This window comes from Clarias gariepinus, chromosome 28 (genome assembly GCF_024256425.1).
Source record: "Clarias gariepinus isolate MV-2021 ecotype Netherlands chromosome 28, CGAR_prim_01v2, whole genome shotgun sequence".
NCBI lineage: Eukaryota > Metazoa > Chordata > Actinopteri > Siluriformes > Clariidae > Clarias > Clarias gariepinus.
Window position 1 is genome coordinate 9,396,715 of NC_071127.1, and position 16,787 is coordinate 9,413,501.

At 41.3% G+C, this 16,787-nt stretch overlaps 1 protein-coding gene across 1 annotated transcript; it reads left to right on the forward strand.

Moving 5' to 3' along the window:
• Positions 1-21: 21 nt before the first annotated feature.
• ddx39b (DEAD (Asp-Glu-Ala-Asp) box polypeptide 39B) lies at positions 22-16,472 on the forward strand. The gene is made up of 11 exons (XM_053489617.1): positions 22-111; positions 2,431-2,666; positions 2,771-2,898; positions 3,974-4,066; positions 4,337-4,520; positions 6,091-6,209; positions 10,476-10,607; positions 11,608-11,717; positions 12,590-12,734; positions 13,838-13,985; positions 15,518-16,472. The coding sequence occupies exons 2-11, from the start codon at positions 2,432-2,434 to the stop codon at positions 15,532-15,534; spliced, it is 1,311 nt and encodes a 436-aa protein (XP_053345592.1). The 5' UTR covers positions 22-111; position 2,431; the 3' UTR covers positions 15,535-16,472.
• Positions 16,473-16,787: the final 315 nt, after the last annotated feature.

The following is a 16,787-nucleotide window of genomic DNA, read 5'->3' on the forward strand; positions in this document are numbered from 1 at the left end:
CTGTGTTCGGGGGGCCTTTGACGGTTCTGTCGCACGCAAATGACGTCAGTAGAGACGCGCGAGCCTGTGAAGCGAAATTCACGAAATAAATTGCAGCAGAGTGAATTCGGAGTAAGTGTTTTCTTTTGTGTGCATGTGAGATATAAATGTGATACGTTTTATACGCACAACAGGTTGTTATTTTGGGGTTTTGGGAAAGCAAAACAATAACGCGAGCTAGCGATGCTAATCAGGTTACAACGTACAGCGTTATTTATCACCGTTATTATTAATACAAGTGGTCCAAATAACAGGTGTAATGTTTTATGACTGTAGTACATTATTTACATTTCATATCACAGGTGTTTTTAATAAAATAATAATAATTATTATAATTATAATTATAATATTGTTATTATAACGGTTGACATAGTGTGGCTATGTGGTCACGTGACTGTTGCCATCCCAACCAGTTACAGCTTTAGAAATGAACATAATGGGGTCAACAAAAATCTGTATAATCAAATAAAAAAAGTATACCACGATACCTTAGTGTCGATTTGATTAAAATTGCTATTCTATATTTTCGATTTTATAAATATTTCAATTCAATATAAAATTTCCCCCTGATTTTTGTTACAATTTACAAACTAATTAAAATGATATCACTTACAAGCTAACTTTAAACAGAGAGTCTGAAAGAGTTTAAAATTTAACTCTAAATTAACTTGATACTTAGTGGAGCAGGTGCTTTAGCTTCGTTGATACCAGTTTTTCCTCGAACGACTTTTTCATTTATTTCCCCTAGCGGTCCAGGGGTTAGCGGTTGCTGGTTGTAACACCAGAACCTTGTCTGACTCGTCCACCGGTTGTCGTCTTGTCGCGCCACATGTCCGGCCGATCAGAGTTTCCCTTCTCTGTCAACTACAATAAATTACTCCTAGCACTTCTTCTTTGTCTTTCGGTTGTTCCCTTTCAGGGGTCGCCACAGCGAATCATCTGCCTTCATCTAACCCTATCCTCTGCATCCTCTTCTCTCCCACCAACTAACTTCATGTCCTCTCTCACTGCATCCATAAATCTCCTCTTTGGTCTTCCTCTAGACCTCCTGCCTGGCAGTTCCAACCTCAGCATCCTTCTACCGATTTATTCACCATCTCTCCACTGAACATGTCCAAACCACCTCAATCTGGCCTCTCTGACTTTATCTCCAAAACATCTAACATGGGTTGTCCCTCTGATGAACTCATTGTCGATCCTATTCATTCTTGTCACTTCCAAGGAGAACCTCAACATCTTCAGCTCTGCTACCTCCAACTCTGCCTCCTGTCTTTTCTTCAGCGCCACTGTCTCTAAGCCGTAGAGCATCGCTGGTCTCACCACTGTCCTGTACACCTTTCCTTTCATTCTCGCTGATACTCTTTTATGGCACAACACACCTGACACTTTTCTCCACCCATTCCAACCTGCCTGTACCCGCCTCTTCACCTCCTTTCCACACTCTCCGTTGCTCTGGACCGTTGACCCTAAGTACTTAAAATCCTGCACCTTCTTTACCTCTGCTCCCTGTAGCCTCACCGATCCTCCTGGGTCCCTCTCATTTACACACATGTATTCCGGCTTGCTGCGGCTAACCTCCATTCCTCTGCTTTCCAGAGCATACCTCTACCTCCCCAAATTTCCTCCACCTGTTCCCTGCTCTCGCCACAAAGCACAATGTCATCTGCAAACATCATAGTCCATGGAGACTCCTGTCTAACCTCATCTGTCAACCTGTCCATCACCAAAGCAAACAAAATGAGGCTCAGAGCCGATCCTTGATGCACCCACCTCCACCTTGAACTCTTCTGTCACACGTACAGCACATCTCACCACTGTCTTACAGCTCTCATACATGTCCTGCACCACTCTAACATACTTCTCTGCCACTCCAGACTTACTCATACAACAAAATTACTCCTACCACACGGGATGAAAATGAGTAACTAGTACAGAGTGCGCCACCAGTAGGATCATAAAGAAACGTCAATGTTTTTTACCTCCTCGAAACTCAACTTGACAGTGAGCGTCCGGGTCGAGTGGCTGCGAGGGCGCAAAGCTTCTTTTAACTATATGATTTTCGACTAATTTGTGCTTGCAGTGTTTTGAGACTTGTTTAAGTGTGTGTAATGACTGGGTTTGAGTAGCTGAGTTTGGAGAAAATGTGATAATAATAATAATTTGTAGAGATTCTTTTTCTTCTTCTTATTATAGAGCATACAAACCTGTAAGTTAAAAACAACAGTGTTTCTCTGAACTGTGTTCCCCCTGTAACACATCGGCTTCAAAGGAAAGCTGTGTTGAAGGACAGAAAACGCGTGAATGTTCAGAACAAAGTACTCCAGAACTATCTGTATCATCCTGTTCACTCAATATGTTCTGATCTGCGCTTATTTTTCTTCCCCCCTCCAGAATGACGGAGAACGACGTGGACAGCGAGCTGTTAGACTACGAGGAGGATGAGGTGGACGCGGCAGGAGGCGTCGGGGACGGAGGTCTCGTCGGGGACGGCAGCACTGTGGCCTTTAAGAAAGAGGGACTCAAAGGATCTTACGTTTCCATCCACTCCTCGGGGTTCAGGGACTTCCTGTTAAAGCCCGAGCTCCTCAGGGCTATCGTGGACTGCGGCTTCGAGCATCCGTCCGAAGGTAAGAGGGATGAGAAGTAACACGATACAGCAGTGTGTGTGGAGATACATGGCTTCATCTAGAACTGTGTAAACTGACAGTGGATGTTCTTCTTCTTCTTTCAGTTCAGCATGAGTGCATTCCACAGGCCATCCTGGGCATGGACGTGTTGTGCCAGGCTAAGTCAGGTATGGGGAAGACGGCCGTTTTTGTCTTGGCGACACTTCAGCAGCTCGAGCCAGTGACCGGACAGGTAAAATACCTGTCACTTTCTCCGTGCGTTACCATGGTAACATAAGCACCTTGGAAACATGTTGCTGCCGCCGCAGAAATTTCACCCTACGGACATTAAATATTAAATATTTCTTGAAATGAAAACTGATAATATTTATTGAAATGTGTATAACTTGTAAATAAATTATTTAAATAATTTAAATAAAGACCTGTTGTTCACTCATTCCCTACACCATTCGCAGTTTCCTTTGAACTGAACAGTTTCGCTCCCTCCGTTTTTGAATCACTTTTAACATGACTGAACACCCTGAGAAGTGTATTTCGCACGGTACTATGGGCCGATCAGAACTCACTTATTGTTTTCGTTCTCCGTACTCGGCACACTTGCGTATTTACTCTCTCTGATACAGCAGGTGGCAGTATGCATGTACAGTACTTGGTTTGCAAGCCACCATTAAACACGAGAGAAAAAGAGAACGAGGTGGTTATCTTGTTTAAGACTATCAAGACCTCTTTCATCAAGTGAGCGCCCACTGGTGGCAACGAGTCGTTATTAAGGCGAGTTAGCACCAAAAAGTGCAATAAATCAGGGTGGATCTAATATGGTATTTGGCATATTTTTGACAAAGTATCAGAAATAAAACATATTCTGTATTGCAGCTGGTTCCTACTTACTTTAGTCCCATGTGGGGTTGCAACGCTTAATATCACTGATATTTCAGAAAAAAGGTCAAGAGAGACGCTCTCGCGTTGCCATCCCACTGTATCAGCTAAGAGATTGCCACATGTTACATGCATGTGGAGATTTCAGAGGAGACACATGGCACTGATTCCATATCTGATCGATCGGTGCTCGGCACGCTTCCCGAGCCTGGAACGATCGTGTTCTCTTTGATCAAAACGAACCAGACTATAGGGTCAAGTATTCTTGGAAACAATCTAACGCCGTAAGAGTATCTCTCAACATGATGACACCACCACCATGCTTTACACTAAATTGTGACTTCTCATGGTGAATCATTGCACCAGAACAAATGTAAATGATTCACAGTAACCTTCACTTAAAAAAAAAAAAATGTTATTCTCATTCTCAGGTGTCAGTGCTGGTGATGTGTCATACCCGAGAACTGGCTTTCCAGATCAGCAAGGAGTACGAGCGCTTCTCCAAGTACATGCCTGCTGTCAAGGTTTGAAAATGTTTTTTAAAATGTCTTTTAAATTTACAACCCCAATCGTTTCATAGGCTTTAAATCTAGAATCTTCTTTTTTTGCTTCTAAATCAAATACTGTACAGGTTTTATCCTGTTATCGTGTATCGTGTATATCTGTGTGTTTATTTTTTTATTTCTATTTTAAAAGGAACACTCGGGTGAGAAAACAGTGTTGTGTAAATAAAAGTTGTTATTCTCCTCAGTGCACTTGGCTTAATGCTTTTCCGTTGTTTTCTGTCGCCTCAGGTGGCGGTGTTCTTTGGCGGTTTGCCCATAAAGAAGGACGAGGAGACGCTGAAGAGAGAGAGTCCTCACATAGTGGTGGGGACGCCCGGCCGCATCCTGGCCCTTTCGCGCAACAAGAGTCTCAACCTGCGCCACATCAAACACTTCATCCTGGACGAGTGCGACAAGATGCTGGAACAGCTCGGTGAGAGGCTTTTCATAAATGAAAGCTTCGGGCCACAGAGGACGTCGTGTCGGTCGTCAGGAGCGATTACTGAGCTCAAAGAAATGACGGTTTATTAAAAGGAATTAAGGGTTTCAAAGTGATTACAGTGTTCAGAGTAATTAAAGTGTTCAAAGAAAGTACAGCGTTCAAATGGATAACATTCTTTAAAAGGGATGAGGTGTTGAAATATACGCAGTGTCCGGAGGGAGGTGGTGTTCAGGAGAAAGAGGTTAAGGGGATGGCGTGTTTAGGGGGATGGCGTGTTCAAAGGGATGGTGTGGTTAAGGGGATGCCTTGTTTAAAGGGATGGTGTGGTTAAGGGGATGCCTTGTTTAAAGCGATGGCGTGTTTGTTTAAGGGGATGGCGTGTTTAAGGGGATGGCGTATTTAAAGGGATGGCGTGTTTATTTAAGGGGATGGCGTGTTTAAGGGGATGGCGTATTTAAAGGGATGGTGTGTTTGTTTAAGGGGATGGCGTGTTTAAGGGGATGGCGTGTTTAAGGGGATGGCGTGTTTAAGGGGATGGCGTATTTAAAGGGATGGTGTGTTTGTTTAAGGGGATGGCGTGTTTAAGGGGATGGCGTGTTTAAGGGGATGGCGTGTTTAAGGGGATGGCGTGTTTAAAGGGATGGCGTGTTTAAAGGGATGGCGTGTTTGTTTAAGGGGATGGCGTGTTTGTTTAAGGGGATGGCGTGTTTGTTTAAGGGGATGGCGTGTTTGTTTAAGGGGATGGCGTGTTTAAGGGGATGGCGTGTTTAAGGGGATGGCGTGTTTGTTTAAGGGGATGGCGTGTTTGTTTAAGGGGATGGCGTGTTTGTTTAAGGGGATGGCATGTTTGTTTAAGGGGATAACGTGTTTGTTTAAGGGGATGGCGTGGTTAAGGGGATGGCGTGTTCAGGAAAAGGCGTTGTTTAGGGGGATGTGGTCTCCAATGGGATGTGGTGTTTAGAGGTATATGGTGTTCAGATGACGCAGTGTTCAGGTGACGCAGTGTTCAGAAGGTTTGTGTACGCGGATACAGTGTTTATAGGGAGTAGGTGGTGTTTGGGGGAGGCTATTTTTGATGGGATTTGTTGTTTGAGGGAGGTAATGTTGATAGGGAGGCATCATTCAGGGGAAGGCGGTATTCAGGAGTAACGCAATGTTTAGACGGAGGTGGTGTTGAGAGGGAAACAGTGTTCAGTGGAGATGTTGTTTATATGTATGTGGTGTTTTAAAAGAAGGCAGTGCTTAAAGGGATGCAGGGTTCTGCGGGATGCAATGTTCAAGGGTAAATGTTTTTTTAAAAGGAAGGGGGGGGGTCTGGCAAGGTGGTGTTGAGGGCAGACAGTTTTCCGAGGGAGGTGGTGGTCATAAGGAGGGGGTTTAAAGGAGACACTGTGAGGATGAGTTGTTTACTGTCATAAGAATGAGGAATCTGAAGCTGTTTGTTTATCCACAAAGTCACATGAGAGTCTCATCTGAACATGAAAAACGTCTCAGTGAAATCACATAATTTGCTTTGTGAATCTAAAAGAGACCTTTTTTTTTCTTCTTCTTCTTCTTTCAGACATGCGACGTGACGTTCAGGAGATTTTCCGCATGACCCCACACGAGAAGCAGGTCATGATGTTCAGCGCCACCTTGAGCAAAGAAATCCGGCCCGTCTGCCGAAAGTTCATGCAAGACGTAATTACACCTCCTCTCGTTTTACCACGGCAACTACCCCTCCCGTTAGCAGCAGCAGCAGCCCCCGCCCTAGCACTAGCAAAGGGCTGACGTTAGGACAGGAGTAGTCGAGTTAGAGAGAGAGAGAGAGAGAGAGAGAGGCTGTGTAGAGCAGAATGGCCTGTTCGTTTCTCACTAGCTTCACAGCACAGGCGACAGCTAGCAGATTTAATTCCTAACTTGGCAGCCGGCGCTACATTTCCCAGTTGGAAGAATGTCACTCTGTGGTATTAGCGCAGCTTAGTGAGAGTACACCGTCACATCCAGTCCATTCTGCAGCAGTTCCGCCTGCTACACAGCTCCTCGAGAAAAAAAAACAAAAAAAAAACGCACATTTTAGCCAACACACTTCTTGTCAAAACATCGCCTCAGATTAGATCAGTATTTTCAATTATCACGTCCCATATGGCCATGCTTTGAATGAAAAGCGGAGAAGAGCTGCAATTATTATGCTTCTCCTTCACAGCAGTTTAGGGTAGGCTGAGAAATAGGTGTAATTCAAGGTGAACAAAAACCATCCAAGCAAGCTGTGATGTGATTTTCAAACAGATTGAGAAAAAAGAAGATAGCAAGCCAGTGGTTTAAGACAATCAGGATTTTTTACATTTTTATTTTCCCCCGTTTATGAGGGCTGTTATGTTTAACGCTGGCCAGCCTGCAGCTCACAAATCCTCTTGCTCTTTTATTCAAAAACGAATCCCCCCCCTCCCCCCGGCCCTGCACGATCGCTAATTACATAAAACGGGAATCTACACCCCAAACAAACAACATAAAGCTTTCCTCCCTTTTGATTGCGCAATCAAGTCGTCAGCCGAGTAGTAAACATGGCCGTCTGCTCCCCCACCCACCTGAAGACGGACCACTCCTTCGTCGAGCCGCTCAAGAAGCGACAAGATCGACCTGAAGAGAAGAGAAGGACGAAGGTGTACGAGAGGCGAAGCAGGAAGGACGGAACACACAGCAGAGACTCGAATGAGTAACAAAGCGGGGAATGTTTTCCACTGTGGAATATCATCCATGAAGATCTGACAACACGTCAGGAAGCCACGTGGGAAGCCGTGTCCATCCCACCACGCATAACAAGAGGAATCATGCACCGTGATATCCACACACACACAGAGACACAAATACAGACACAACACACATTGTAAGTTAGAAACATCAAAAAGAAACAAAAAAAATTATACATTTAACTAAATAGTTTGGTGAGATTTATCACTCTGGTGATCTTTTCCACCTTTTAGCAAATCATACAAGCAGCTTCACCTGCCAGCTATATGATGTGTACATTATTTCTCACTGCATGTTGACTAATACAGTCTTGTGGGGGGTGAGGGGGGGGGATAATATCTATCTAACTCGCCATGTTTGTTTAATTCATGCAAAACTGTCTGAGTGGATTCTCCGGTACGGGGGGACACTACTGAGGAATCAACACAGTTTTGCATGAATTCTCTTTTTTTATACGACGTATGGCATACAGTAGAGATAGGAATCACCAGGGACCAGCCGATACAATATTATCGCGATACCCAGGAGGCGATTCATTCTGTATAGTGATTCTGTTAATGTCACAGTTTTACGAATACAGGTCGTCCCCAACTTACAAACATCTGAGTTTTACGATTTTCCTCAGATACGAACATGTTCTACGAATGACGTTCGTAGGTGCGAACAAATCATGGAAGTAGCTCACTGTACGAAAAATAGACACTGCAGTGCACCAGATACCAATATTTACAATTATATATAATATTTTCAGTGTGTAAGTAAATGTATAAAATGTTTAAATATTGTATGTGTGCATGTGCGGGAGAAATGAGTCGGCCTCTCCGGTTGCAATGAACATCAAAGCTGTCCTGATGGTAAATAATTTTAATTCCGGAAAAAAAATCCTTGAGTTTACAGTCCAATACAGTGGAACACAGCTCTGAGACAAAAATGGGGTCCGGATTCCCCTCGCGATTTAATGGCGCAGAGACAACACTGTTAAATTTGAGGTGTGATTTTCATTTCCTTGGGTGCGGTTAAGTTTTTTGGCCACATAATGGCAGTGTGGGTAAAGAGGGACAGTGGATTGGTATCCCTCTACGTTGTATATTCGCGTCAGAGGCATACAAGACTCGTTCGTAAACCGAGGTCTACCTGTACTGCATGTAGTGTATAGGCAAGTATGTAAACAAATATGCTCAAGACGTTGCCGGTCGACATTAACACATGGTTTAACAGTTATGTTTAAAAGTATTCAACCTGCTGCTCGTGCTGCATCACCAGTTTGTGAAAGGCACTCAGATGAAAGCGCTATCTGAATCCTTCATCACGCATGAGCAAATCCACAGCAGAAGAAAAAAAAAATGTTCAAATGACGTTTTCTTCATTATTAATTCAACTTATAAAGCAGCATTAGAGTTAAACAGCTTGTATTCATAAAATCTGCATTTGATCCGTTATATAAACTTCATATAAAAAAAAAACTTTGCTCGTCTAATCACAACCGTTATATCTTTCCCCCCTTGTTTTATTCGCAGAAGCGATCGAGTGAGTAATGACCACAATTTCACACCTCGGCCTGTCAGAGTTACTAAACAGCGAGGCACGCTGTAAAAGCACATTCGGAATGTAATGAAGTCTTGAGAAGTGTCCCATAAGGCCGCCGTCAAACCCCCTAGATCACTCACGCGTCACAGATTTGCACTTCAACTGTGAAATTGGAGAGGGTCCGCAGGGTTTAGGGTGCCATTCGGGACACCATAGCGCAAGTGTGACAGTTTTTTTTTTTTTTTTTATTACTTGTTAGCTATATCAGCCTGCCGTAGGCGTCGGACTGATCAAGTATGTTCTTTGTTTAAATGAGATCTTTCTTGTAGTGGACTGTTTATTGAATAAGGCCTGCATAAAGGTTCTTCTCGTTCATTAATTTAAACGTATACTGAAGCAGAAGTTAAATCAGACTCCAGAGAGAGGAATAGTTTAACTGGATCTCTAACTGACTAAAGTTTTAACGCTCTTAGATCTGAGATGGACGCGGACGTAACAGCCACATGCTTGTCAGGGTAAAAGGAATGTTTAAGGCTTAAACTGATTAAACTGTAACACGTCTGCGGAGCGTGGAACATTTAGTGACAAAGAGAACGGGTTTGACTGCCGCCATCAGAAAAAAGTTCAAAGTTTAAGTCGACCATCAGCTGGAAAATTCATCAACGCTTACAGTTTTCTGGGATTCTCAAGTGTCAAAAGTATTGGGCCATCATCAGGGAAAAAGGTTCGACAATCGACAGTACTTTTTACAGTAAGATGCTTATCGGAGAGCTAAAGTTTAGACTTCGGATTAAACGCATAGGACTGATACCCGAGGGCGTCGTGATCTTGCACATCATCCGCTCACACTGTCGACGTTCTTTAAAAACTTTATTCTTACTGTAGGTGTTAAAGCATCTTTCCTATAGGCCTGGTCTCTCACTCATCTGACTTTTACCTCTCTGGTCCCCTGAAAGCAGCCCTACGAGGATGAAGTTTCACTTCTGATGAAGAAATGAAGACGGCGACGCATTGGTGGCTCGCAGCTCAGAATAAAAAAAATTTTAACACGAAAGATGTTAACAGATGGACAAAGTTGATTAAGAAGCAAGAGGGTTATGTCGGAAAATTACAATATTTATTTGTCTTTAATTAATAGAAATTAGTGCGGAAAATGCTCTCGTAGTTGTCCTCTTCGATAGTTGTAGATTTATTTTTACAGAACAATCCGACACGGACAGCAATATATTATCGAGTAAGGTTTTTTTTTTTTTACTGTATCATTTCATACAGTTTAACAATTCTGTCATTCTAATAGAACGGCATGAAACATTATAGGCTTAATCATATAGAATAAAGATTAATAGACCTACATGGTAAAGGAAATATAATTTACATCTTATACTTGTGTAGGATTGAATCGTATATATTAAGTCTAAATCGATTACTGTGAGGAAAAGGAGGGGGAGGGGTGGGTGTGTCTAACCCACGTCCTTTTTTTTTTTTTTTACCTGCTTCTCCTCTTCCTGTTTCACTTACCCTCCTCTCTATTACTCCACCCCCCTCCCCCAAACATACCCTGTCTTGCCCCACATACATCCTACCTTGTAAAATTCTACTTCCTGCATCTCTGCGTCCTTATACCCCTGTACCCTTCCTTCCTCCCTTCCGCCCACCAATCCCGCCATGCCGTCCCACTGCTCATCCCAGCCCATGGAGATCTTTGTGGACGACGAGACCAAGCTGACCCTGCACGGCCTGCAGCAGTACTACGTCAAGCTGAAGGACAACGAGAAGAACAGGAAGCTGTTCGATCTGCTGGATGTGCTGGAGTTCAACCAGGTACCTCGGCGCAACTCTCCACAGCATTACTTATTCATTATAGAAAAATCTCTACTTCAACTATGCCCACCCTGCTGGGATTTCATAGACTGGATAGTTAATAAAACGAGCGTACGTCCATGATAGAGCCTGTTCGATCGTATTCACACCCGGTGAGCATGGATTGTTAACATCCTGCGCATTTTTAATTATTACTTATTTAAGTAGAGTATTATGCGTAATAAACATAGAGTAGCAATACAATTTTTTATCCGTATACAAGTATAAGAAAGTTTCTCCTATATTTACTAAAATAAATAAAACATTTTGATGTAAAATTTGCATTCAATTAAATTTAATCTTAAGTAAATAAAAATATGAATAAAAAAACAATAAAATAAAGAAGTGACTTAAAATCTATTTATTCACTGCAAGCTATGTATGATGTGTACTGTGTTTGAACTTTATATAGTTACAATCCCTAGTCTTTAAAGTCTTTAAAGTTTTCTTTAATTTTTATGTGATTATTACAGATAGTTTGCACTTTGCAAACTGGATCTTTAAAATCTTTTATACTCCACCACAAATACATTTCTTTATGAATAAACAGCGGCCTCCCTTTTTTCTACAGACTCTCAGGGAGCATCTAATCATCTTCGCATTTCATACAAATTTCCATAATTTTCTGTTGATTGTGTAAAGCTGCTTTGCAACAATGACAACTGTGACAAAAGTACAAATGAAATTTAATTGAATTCAGAGCGAATGCGTGTTTTTCAAACTTCGTCCGAAGACTATACCAGGGTGTAAATACTTTTAAACATTAGCGAGCACACTTTTAATCATATGGATTTTAAGTTTAATTAGCTTGAGCATATTATTTATAAACCTATTTGAATATTTAGAGTAGGTAACGTCTCTCCTGTTACTTTGACATTTTATTATTAGCTTGAGTTTAGTTTTGTAATCTGATATTTTTTTGTGTGTGTGTGTGTGTGTGTGTGTGTTCTGGCTGTTGTAGGTGGTGATCTTTGTGAAGTCAGTGCAGCGTTGCATCGCTCTTGCTCAGCTGCTCGTGGAGCAGAACTTCCCCGCCATCGCCATCCACAGAGCAATGCCTCAGGAGGAGAGGTGCGAAACCAGACCATGTCATCTGCACCCTTTCACATTAAAATCGCCGACCCCCTGGAATATTGCGCTTTTTTCCCCCTCCCATGTTTTTATAATTAACACACAGCCCATGATAAGCCGCCTTTGTGTAAAGCAGCAATCAGAGGAGACACAATATGTCTAGTAAACGTCAACAAAGACGTTACAAAACAACAAAGACGGCTAAACTGAGTGTTAAGGTGCTAGCCATGCAAATTTACATTACATCATACATTTAAATGATGTAATGTTTCCCCAAATAACCAGCATTTCTCAACATATCTGAGAAGTCCCACCTAGGATTGGGTCCTATCTTAAAAGCTCTGGCGATGTAACCAATCATAGACAAAGCTGAATTCTTGTAAATTATTATTATTACATCGCAGAAGGTAGGGTTTGTCCGGAAAAGGTTGAGTTTTTTTTTCCAACGCTAGAATGACCCCCGTGCTCTCGATCGTACTCTGAAGCATTTCAATATTTGTAAGGTGATTCAAAACAAAAAAATCTGGTCCTGATCAGCAGTCTCAAGCTCAGCTGAGACTTTCAGTTTTGTTACTCACCACAGTAAGGGCACCTCGGATCTACTTAGTATAAGATATCGAAACGTCGTTTCACACAGATCTCCTCTCGCCCCGTCACCGCCTCTGTTCCTGGATTGAAGTCAACAATGGCCCTCAATGCCACTTCAGTTCCTTTCATTCGGGAACGCCGTGGGGCAACGACAGCGCGATATTCCCGCCTTAAACTGGCTGTGGGAATGGGGTCTTAAACACACACAGACACACAAAGACGCACTCTGCTTCACCAGTGTCATTTCCCCTGCAGCAACTTGACGTTTCAAACGGTTCCCACAGGCTCGCTCGATATCAGCAGTTTAAAGACTTTCAGAGGCGCATCCTCGTGGCCACGAACCTGTTCGGCAGAGGAATGGACATCGAGAGAGTCAACATCGCCTTCAACTACGACATGCCCGAGGATTCAGACACGTACCTGCACAGGGTTGGTTGGCTTAGAAATTAGAGATTTTATCATTTTGGATAAAATAACAGCAGGTTAAAGTAACGTGATGTATTCAACATGTACAGTATATTGCAAAAAGTATTAGCTTGCCCTCAACTTCACATGCATATGAACTTGAGTAACATCACATTCTTAATTCATAGGGTTTAACACTATGATGTTAGCCCCGCCACATATGCAGCTATAACAGCTTCTACTCTTTTTGTTAGGCTTTCCACAAGATTGTGTTTATGGGAATTTTTTTTTGACCATCCAAAAGCACATTCATGAGATCAGACACTGAAGCCGTGGCACACAGTCTCCGCTCTAATTCAAAACAAAGGTGCCACACCAAACTTGCTCATCCATGTCTTTATGGAAGTCGCTTTGTGCACTGGTACGCAGTCATGTTGGAGGTTTGTTTTTTAGGAGTTGGGCTCGGCCCTTTACTTTCCAGTGAACTCTGTATAACAAGACATTTTGGACAATTCCGTTCTCTTAACTTAGTGGGAGCTGTTTGAAGACGGCCCCTTCCTGTTCCAACATCAGTGTCTGACCTCACGAATGGTCAAGAACGGTCAGAAATTCTCCTAAACCTTGCGGAAAGTCTTCCCAGAAGGGTTGTGGCTGTTATAGCGGCAAAGGGGGCGGGGCCAACATCATATTATTAAACCCTATGGGTTAAGAATGGGATGTTACTCAAGTTCATATGCATTCAGATGGGCGAATACTTTTGGCAACATAGTTTAGTGTACAATAAAACATTTATATAGTAAAGATTTCAAAATGTCAACAACTAAATGACATTTTATTTACAATGTTATTTTTTTATTATTTTTTTTTTATTTAACCCTTATTGGTATTTGTTCAAAGGTATAAACTGTGACAACTGTGGATTGTTATTATTATTTTTGTTCATATTATTTTTTATTTAAAATTTGTCCAGTACATTTTGCTCAAGTAAAGCGTTAATGTTATTATGATGCCTTTTAATATTTCTATCTCTAACATTTTAATAATTCACCATTTTAATATTGACTTCATATAATATTCATGACGCTTTATACCGCTCTTGTTTTCCCCAAACTCTTATCGTTCCTCAGGTGGCCAGGGCAGGCAGGTTTGGAACGAAAGGTCTGGCCATCACGTTCGTGTCGGACGAGAGCGATGCCCGGACGCTGAACGACGTTCAGGACAGGTTCGAGGTGAACATCAGCGAGCTTCCAGAGGAGATCGACATCTCGTCTTACAGTAAGTGCTGAACGAATTAGTTCTTTACCCTGGAAGTCCTGCATCTCTTCTTCTATACACTTCTATATCTACAGTATGTATTTATGCTTCCTAGCGAATTGAAAACGGGTTTCTGATTAATCCGACTAGCAATCCTGCAAACTCACCACACTGTGAGTGTGTCTCTGAAAATGCTCGTACTTTCAATATTAAACATACTGTAGCTTAGGGTGTCTCAGAGTAGGTAATCGCTCCTAAAGTGGCCCAGAATTCTCAGAATTACTCCTACTTGCAGGAGTAGGAGTAAGAGCTAATTATCAAGATTCTTAAAATAGGAAATCACTTCAGTTTCGCTCTCTTTTTGAAATAAGTTTGATCAGATTGTGACCATCGTACACAGCTCTATTATAGGGGATTTAAACAGTTGCGATTGGAGCAGTCTGATTAAGGTAACGTCATGCAGCTGAGTCACATATGCATAAGTTTTGTCAGTGTGCATAAAGCTTTCACACAACTACCTGTCAAAACTACAACACTCACTATAACGTGCAGCCCACTTTATGGCTCTCAGTCTTGTAAAAAGTGATGTCACATGCTTTCCCTAAGAAAGTGAAGCTTTATAAATAACTTTTATGTCCTACTCTGAGATAGGAAGATTTTCACTACTGTATGAACTTTGAGCCCGATTCCTATGAGTGATTCTGAAATGCTTAGTCAATATGGACCCAATATGGTTTTTACTGTTGATTATTTTTTTTAACCATGCAAATTTTTTTCCCCCGCGTTCCACATTTGGGTTCTTAACCCAGTTCCAGTTATTTATAATCTTCTTCAGTTATTTCTTTATTAAATAATTTTGACCCTTCTGAAATGGTGTTTTTATTTTTTTAAACAACAGTATGATTTGAAGAACGTGCTAAATAAAATGACGCATGGGTAAACCCAATATAAAGCCCAAAATGCCGAGCCCTCTAAACACGCAATCTCTCAGTGTTAGAAATTCAGCAAATACGAGTGAACAGACCGCAGACGGCTTTGGCTCTCAAGATTCCGGAGTGTTTATTTGTATTTGTGTGTCTCTCTCTTTTTGGATCATAACAGAACTTCTCCAAAGCTCATTTAAAGAGGAGTGAGATGAGAGTGTAAAGCAGGCCTGGAGAGATAAGAGTACAGCAAGATTTATCACCTCTGACCTCAGTGTGTTCCATCTCCGAAACTCACCAAACCGAAAAGACAAGAAATAAGAAATACGGCATTCCGAGCAGCCCTGAAATAGGATATGTGATTGAACGTAAAACTTGCAGGCCAAAAAAACTCGTAGAGCGAATGATTAAAGGCAGTCATCAGGCTGTGATGTGTTTAGTGCCACTTTGGTAAACAATAATCCTCCAAAGGATTTGATTTTATCCATGCGAAATAAATAAATTTTACTGTTTTTATTTTTTAAATAAATTTGACAGATTTACTGTTTGCTGCTCGTGCCCTTGTATGTTGGTTAATTTCATGTGTCGCTTTAATTAAATAATTATTTTTTATTTTTCTCTGTGCTGCAGTTGAGCAGACGCGATAAAGCGGACATGGAGAAGACGTGTGTAGAAGATGCCTGGGAGGAGTCTAGAGGAGCATTTGGTAGCCTGCGTTTCACACGGACTGTTAGCGAAGATCAGTGAGAATGTACACCAGAGAAACTAAATCTGTAGATCTAGTAATCCAGCATTTACACGGGTTTTGAAATGTCTCTGATGCTTATATGTTTATTTAAAAGAGAGAGGAGGAGGGAAAAAAAGGCTTTGATTATTTTAAGCTATAGAACCAAGATGTTTAAAAAAAAAATTATCCGTAAAGGATTTTATTTACCTTTTCTAAGGTTTCATTTATTTCCTTTGAAATTTGTTTTCCTTTGATTACGTTAGTGATATTTTTTTTATCATTATTATTATTTTTAATACGAGTGCAGTGCCTGTTTCATTTTCGTTTGCATGTCTGGGTCAAGCCACGTGATCTCGATCGTTACTGAAGCATCAGTGTAAAATAGCCGAGTAGTAAGCTGTTCCAGTAGTTATTAATGAAGGCATGATGGATATGGAGTTGTTAAAGAGTGTTACTGTGCCTGATACACTAATCTGTGTTAATCTATGTTTAGTGCTTATCGAGAAAAAAAATCACCACTACTTTGTTTGTTTAGTTACAGCTATACTTTTATTCTAATAATGTTAAACGTGTGCAATATTGTATTGAGTTAACGTTAGTATTGAAATGCTCAACAGTGAAAGGTGCATTAGGTACAGGTTTTCCTTTTTATATTTCAGAACCGGTTGCAGTTGCAATCGCAAGTTGTCGCAAACCTACAGCAAAGTGTTAACCTGTAAGCTTTTCTTTTTAACAGAAAAAAAAGAACGACAACACTTTGTTTTTTCTTTCCTACATAATGCACCCTAAGGACTTTTTGGTACTTCTCATAGCACTTACCAGTATTCAGAGTTTCATAATTAAATACAAAAATGCAAACTGCTGTTGTGTCAGTGCTGTTTCTTCGGATTCGGGTGCTCTTTAGCGGCTTACGTGAAGAATAAAAACCTTTCATGGTGCTGTGTTACAGAAAATGATTAACAGTCGTTATGTTAAAATGTTAAAAAGTGTTTAGTTCCTTTAACTCCATAGGATTATCATATTATATATCGAATCTTTCCTGTGGTGGAAAATTTTTTGACTGTTTAGTTCTGACGCTGAAGACGCCTTCTAAAAATTCCAAATGAACTCTCATATCAAAAGTACACACAGTTTTAATTCTTAAATACATTTGGATTGGTAACGTTGTGGAGT